A 7285-nucleotide genomic window follows, 5' to 3' on the forward strand; every position below is an offset into this window, starting at 1 on the left:
CTGAAGATAGTTGCGGCGGGGCGGGGGTTTATTCGACGCCGATCGCTCCACAAACTTAGTGAAACCCCCCCCAAATGGTGTTGCTCTTACTTCGGCGCCGATCGCTCCACGAACTTAGTGAAACCCCCCCCAAATGGTGTTGCTCTTACGGTGAAGGTACGACGGTGGTTTCTGGCTTCTGTCTGCTTTATTCTTTTTCTTGAATTGATATTGCTCTCGTTTTGTTTGGGTGATATTTTTTTGTCCATAATTGATTTTGGGTTTGTTAATTTAGGGTTATTGTTCTCTTCTTTTTCAATCGTGTAATTAGGGTTTCGATTCTCTGGTTTTGGCTCCTGATGGTTTGCAGTTGGAAAGTACCCCTTTTCGCTTTCTGGTTTAGTTGTCACCTAGTTCTTTGTGATTTAGTGGTGTACTGAACATACCTAGGGTTTCTGCTTTAGTTTCTTCTCGATGTTTATTTGACTACTATGAAAGCGTAAACCTCTGCCACATTATCATAAAAACAAGAGATGTGCTGTGTCGTTGTTTGTTGTGAGTTTACTTCTAATTGTAATGTAATTTTCTGCTTTCCTCAAATTCCCTTTGTTTGTTATTTCTCTGGTGCCCTATAATTAGGGGTTTTCCATGTGGGTATGTTGGGTTTATTACTATGCTTATTAATGAAGATTCTTCTACCGTGGTTATGAAAATTGAGGGACTCAGGTTTTATGCCTTGACATAAATGACTAGTTTCTTGGTTCTGTGGCTGAAATCTCCACTTACACAATTACAATTTAAGGTTTAAGTTCTTAAAATTGTCGTGAAGTATCACTGAGTTGATGGTATAAGTGTTCAATGGAAAGTTCACTGGCTCAGACTTGATTTTATCCAAAATTAGAATTTAAATTTAAGTATATAGTGTCTTGTCCATGTGTTAGCATTATTTCACTGCATGGATACCATGAATATATGTTTTCCAGATTAGGTTTTGGCATGCAGGATAATTTTGGTAAAGTTGGAATGGGAATAGATTTGTTAAGATGCAGCATACTCAGACATGAAACGCAATAAGCAGACAGGAAAAATGAGTTTGTTTAGCTCATATGAGGAATAGCATTTTTGCAACTCATATTTGTCCATTCAATAATGATATTTTGGTAAGGTACATGGTTTGGAACTAAGATGAAATCTGGGCATAAATTGGCCTAATACTTTGCATCTGCAAAGTAAGTTCACTTAGCTCATATAGGGAATAATGTTACTTTATTGCAAGTCATACATTTTCATTCAATAATGATATTTTGATAAGATACAAGGTTTGAACTGAACCTTAGATAAAATGAACCATATGTTGGCATAATACTTCGAATGAGATCCACCCCAAATACGTATAACAAAATCGTAATATTAAAACAAGTAGTTCAAAGCGAACTAAAAGTGAATAATGTTTGTGCTGCAAAATAAATAAAGTCTTTGAAACAAAATATTCAGTCTTTATGGTTTGGGAAAATTGCAATAATTATTGATATAATTTCTAAAAGACTAAGGAAATGGGGATCATCTACTTTCAGCCTTTAACGTCAAAGGGCAATGTTTAACGGCTATAAAACTGAACATTTTGAAGTGATGGAACTTGATAAGATAACCAATTCTCTACCTCAGCTCTGTTAAGTCTTTTCTAAAGCTCCACGCTTCATGGCTGATAGAATAGAAGAAAAAGGGATTCGGTGCAGGCTTCAGTTTCCACTAGAATGGTTGAATTAAGTTTCAAATCTGACATGACCAAGTCCAAGTCTTTTGATAATGCTCCAATGGCTAGGGGCTTGAGCACCACATTTCTAATATTGCTGGTAGTTGTGTGCCAAATTCTGCAGTGTAAGGAAACTTTCATTGTATACTTACGACTCTATAACTAATTCTGTAGGGTGCATTAAGATTGATCACAGGTAAGATACACAAGGAAAGAAATTATAAAAAATATTTGTACTTGCTGTCTTTTATTTTCTCATTCATCATAAAACTGAATCGAAGTGAGCGGAGATTTAAGATTTTATCTTCTTGGTAGAAATTCAAAAGGATTGTCATCATTTTACTCCCACATCAGAAGTGAAGAAGGAAAAATGTATGTAACACTGTATGATTTGCACCAAACCTTATTTGGGGAAGTTTGTTCAGATATTCCACACTGTTCATTTGGAGAACGCAAATTTACCTTGGAATCAGATAATATAAACAAAAAAACTATGAGATATGGCGATGACGGAAAGAAGTTAGAAAATCATCTACTGGTCCCCCAAAAAAGCTGAACGTTAAGCCTGAACCTGATTGTTTATATACTTGGTATTTGGACTCAATTATTGATTGCAGTTATCGTTTCATGACCTATCTTCTAGTTTCAAGGAGGTTGGTAATTTTATATATGTTAATGGTTTTTCTTGATGAACTTGCAGTGTGTGCCTAAGGTTTGATATTGTGTACCTATAACGAACATGCCTTCACAGTTCAGGTACCTCATAAGCTGTCTCTCTTTCTCATGCACACGCACACACACGCGGTGTTTCTTATCTGATAAAGGTTACATTCATTTACTTCTTTATCATACCTTGCACCCTTGATCTCTTCAAGCTTAATCCGAGACTACCAAATTAATACTTTAGAACTGTTATCTGGAAAATAGCCTAGAACTTCAACTTAATTGGGTGGTCAAACTATTAACAGAATGTGTACTAAGGCTTACAGCTACAGCAATCTCCTAGGCTTGCATTCTGTAAAGTCCGTTAATGAGTCAACATGTAGTCATTTCCATGAACCACCACCCCCTTTCACTTTTTGAAAGCATGTTAATTTTTTTAGGCTTTATTGCTGCTGTGTGGCTATTTTATATACCTATATAACAAACCGGCACATTGTAATACTTCAACACCGCTTGATTCAGTCAACTTTTATGCGGTATGAATTAAATTTTATCGGAACAGGAAAAACTGGTCTTTGTCCGCTGTTGCTAGTACTATGACTTAACTCGTTGTACTAACGACAGAGAAGATTTGGAAGAAAGAGTTCTTTCTTCTGTTTCATATGCAGTAAACCACCCTTTTTATGTTAAGACCAGTTTTTCTGCAGTTGCACTCTTGGATCTGTAACCGTTAAACTTTGAATTCATTCACCTTTTTGGCCAACTGTCTTTCTCTGTCCCACACCTTCTCTCTAATGCATATGCAACCAATGTCTCAGGTTATCAGCTTTCTCAGGAACTATCCTGATATTGGATTGTAACCATAATTTTGCTGTTCTGTTGTTTTGTAGCTTTGATTTTCTGTAATCATGACGGTGTTGTTGCGTATAACCAGTGAAGATGAAAATAGAAACCATTGCTCAAGTTAATAAATCTTTTCTTTGTTTCAGTAAAATCTCAGTCAGTAATGAGCTACTGTCATAGGCGCTGATTCATGGATCCCGATTACAAGAAGTTTGGGAGAGGTACGACTAGTGAATGTGGAGCTTGCTACCTTATTACTAATTTTAACATCCCATTCATCTGTTAATTTTCTTTTTTTTGAGAATTCAGCCTAAATTGAATGCATGAAACCGCATTCTTATTGATGGGTGAGTTTCAGTAGCTGCTGACCCTGTTGGAATTATGTTGGTAATAGAAATTTGGGTTCTGATTGGCAACTGGAGTTCCTGATCAAACAAATACCTTCTCATGGCTTTCTTATTAGATTAGTAGCATATCTCCGATTCTCCATTTGTTATCTGTTGTCCAGTATACATATATTAATTGATGAGAATTTATTTTATAGAATAAGGTGATCAAATTTGTCAAAATTTATAATTGTCTTCTGCAAGTTGGAGAAATCAGAGAAGCTAATAGCCTGGAAATGTATACTAGTGTGACTTAAATCTTACTTGGTGGAAAACTATTTGTGCTTTCATTGGAACCATTTGTTCTGAAGATGGGAAGTAAGACTTTGTAGACTAACTAATGGATTGGTGGTTCATTTGGTGATAACTTTTGGATGGAATTAGTTTGGATAAAATGAAGTAACAACTACAAACAGACAGAAAGAGCCACCAACCCTTGCTGATATCTATCATGAAACTCGGAATTGATGCTCTCAAAAGCACCTTTGTTACAGTTAATTTCTCAAAATCAGTTCTTTGATTTGTTTATTTCTTCCAGTTTTAGTTAATCTCAGCCATGACATGTTATCCTCAATTTTTGTTCTGATATTTAAACCACCTTTGTGGCGTATTCTTAAAATTAGGGCCAAGAGAACTTACAGGTGCTGTGGATCTTATAAGTCACTACAAGTTGTTGCCTCACCACGATTTCTTCTGCAAGAGGGCGCTTCCTGTGTCAATATCAGACACGCACTACCTTCACAATGTGGTTGGAGACACAGAAATCAGGAAAGGGGAGGGGATGCAATTGAGCGAGCTCATTCAAGATACGTCCTTATCTAGAGAAACTAATACACGTATACAACCTTTTGACCTAGATATTCTGAAGGAAGCCTTTCAACTGAGGGAAACGGCTCCAGTTGATCTTCCTCCTGTGAGTTTCTACGCATTGGATTACCAATTTATTTGGTTGCTTATTGATAATCCTTCTACCTGCTATTAAAAGATTGGGGCTTATTTTCTGGAGCCTTTTGGATTTGCCTTCTATGCTATAAATTCTGCTGCTGGGAGAACTGATCTGTAGTCTTGTAATGTCTTATAGTCTGAGAAGGGTATTCCTACCATTGCTGGGAAATCTAAAAGCGAGTCCAAGGACAAGGAGAAGAAACATAAAAAGCACAAGGACAAAGACAAAGACAAAGACAAGGATAAAGAGCACAAGAAGCACAAGCATCGGCATAAAGATCGAAGCAAAGACAAGGACAAGGAGAAGAAAAAAGATAAAAGTGGCCATCATGATTCTGGCAATGACCACTCGAAAAGACATCATGAGAAGGTGGGAAATTTAAATTTTCTGCTAACCTTAGTGTTACTCAAAGCAAAATGTGCTTAATAGGTGTTCTTATCGTATGTTTTCTTTGAAATGGCAACTATTATTGTGTGGCACAAACCTTATGGAGTGCTTCTTTTGAAATAGCATCCATGATTATGTGGCAAAAAGCTTAATTGCCTTTTATTGAAGTTTACGACCCGTGACTTTCTATTTTCATAGGATTCTACTTTCTGGTGAGACATATATGCATGCATAAACACTTGTGAGAGTGGATGAGTGGAATTTCAACAGTTTTAGCATTGACTTCTATTTGGTTCACTGATATCCTTGGTTAACTTCTTGATATACTGACCATATCATGATATTATTGATTGATTTAAACCAAATTTCCTTCGTCAATATATGGTATTTCAGAAGAGAAAACACGATGGAGACGAGGACGGCAGCGATGTTCATAAACACAAGAAAAGTAAGGTGAGAAGAGGACAACTAGACAGTTTCTTTCAGTTTTTATTGGGCTTTTTGCATGTCCTAAGTTATTGTACTGAAGTAATATGATTGTCATCACTGGTTAACATTCAATCTTGTTCCTAAACGCTTTTCCGAATGACATATCTGACACCTGAAATAATGCAGCACAAGAGCTCAAAGATAGATGAGATGGGAGCAATAAAGGTAGCAGGATGAGAAGTGGTGCTTGATCTTTTAATTTTGTCATCAGATGTTGGAGTTGAGAGTTGAGGGATTCTTTGTTTACTGTTATCAAGTTACCTAAGGTACATAATCACTTATTAGTGAAAACTTATTTCTGTCATTATGTTTCATCTTATTCATTATACTGATATGGCATTCTAGTTTTAGTTGTTTGGTTAGAAGTGTCGAGGCCTCTTATCTTCATTTATAACTGAGGTGGTGAGTATGGGTAGTCAATAGGCTCAATTAAATCAAATGAACATGAGTGGAGCAACTTCTAACTAGAAATTGACGTGATAGCAAAGAGCACAGAGCAACCCTAACCCAACCCTACCCCACCCCACCAAAGAAAAATAAAAGAAAAGAAAGAAGGGAAGGATAATAAATATTGAGTATGATACACTGTTATTGTTATGACAGCTTTGCAGTCGGTGCCCTTGAAGGATTGTGGGCATTTGTGTTTGAATATAATGCCGATGTGGAGTTTTGCAGTTGATGTTTATCAGGAGTAACAATCAAATTATAAATACTGGAAAACCTGATCCTACTTGCTTTCTCCCTTCTTTACGGTTGTCTACCCTGTACCTACAGTATTTTGTTCCATGTGATGAATACAAGAACGGCCACAGCTTTGTCAGTCAGCTATGCTTTTAGCCATACTTCTATATTTATGTTGCGATAGATCCTAAAAATCATCCGTGCAGCACAAGTTTAAAATTTTAAAGAACAGATTGCTGCTGCAAACTTAAAATTGTGAATGGGAAACTAGAGTGGCACTGAGCTCCTAGGGTGATTATGTGATCCAGGGCCTTGGAATTTCCTCATCCTGCAACTAGGGACTGCATAAGAGAGATACATTGTCTCGGAGAGCTTCCATATGAGTGGAATTGCAAATGCCATTTAGTTTTTTCTTTAATGGAGTGAGAGGTGTCCGTCTTCTTGATGACATTTTCTTTCTAATTTTGCTTTTATCAGCATTTTATTTTTGAATATTATTATAAAACATGTAACATGGAAAACGCTTGTGAGGTCTTGAGCAATTTTTCTCTTTCACTTACAATTTTTTATGCACAAGCTTTGTTTTTGTGTGTGATATGCTGTATTCTTGTGTTATCTGCACTATTGAAGACATAGTATTCCCTAGATGAGAATTCTGTTAAAGGTGTAACATTGTTGAATTACTTCTGCAAATATTCTGCTTAGCCCTTTTGTACTGAAAGGAATTTCACAGATATGGAATGAATTGGTGGAAAGATCTAGAGGAAATAATTTGAACAGAGAAAAAAGGCTCACAGGATCTGTTTAGGTGAGGGAACTGAATACTTGAGGATAATATCGCTAGCTAGTTTTGTTTGAGCCTCTCTTTTGCTACAAACATTAACAACAACCCAATGCCTCATGAGATCCATGGAGCTTCATCTATTCTCAGGATTAACCTTTTTCATGCTATTATGAAACAAGGCTGCTGAATTTGGAGTTCTTCCAATCTTTTCATTTCTTGTAAGGTTTATTGTGACTTGCATGAAACCCCCAGTTGCAGAGATGTAACTTGACTTAAAAGAGTGGAATTGTACTTCCTAGGGATTGAAGCATTTGGGGATGAAAATTTGATCTGGTAGATATGGAAGTAAAGACTTCAGTTATGGGGATGTAGAC

At 36.5% G+C, this 7285-nt stretch overlaps 1 protein-coding gene across 1 annotated transcript in view; it reads left to right on the top strand.

The window, feature by feature from the left end:
• The window catches only part of LOC105170500 (mediator of RNA polymerase II transcription subunit 19a), a 9355-nt gene continuing 2162 nt past the window's right edge, over positions 93-7285 (top strand). Inside the window, exons 1-7 of the mRNA XM_011091279.2 lie at positions 93-156; positions 2433-2488; positions 3385-3459; positions 4248-4537; positions 4706-4939; positions 5351-5410; positions 5573-5712. Of these exons, the coding sequence (XP_011089581.1) occupies positions 3429-3459; positions 4248-4537; positions 4706-4939; positions 5351-5410; positions 5573-5623 (666 nt within the window). The 5' untranslated portion in view covers positions 93-156; positions 2433-2488; positions 3385-3428 and the 3' untranslated portion in view covers positions 5624-5712. The remainder of the gene's footprint in view (positions 157-2432; positions 2489-3384; positions 3460-4247; positions 4538-4705; positions 4940-5350; positions 5411-5572; positions 5713-7285) is intronic.

The sequence above is a fragment of the Sesamum indicum genome, linkage group LG9 (assembly GCF_000512975.1).
Source record: "Sesamum indicum cultivar Zhongzhi No. 13 linkage group LG9, S_indicum_v1.0, whole genome shotgun sequence".
NCBI classification, from domain to species: Eukaryota; Viridiplantae; Streptophyta; class Magnoliopsida; order Lamiales; family Pedaliaceae; genus Sesamum; species Sesamum indicum.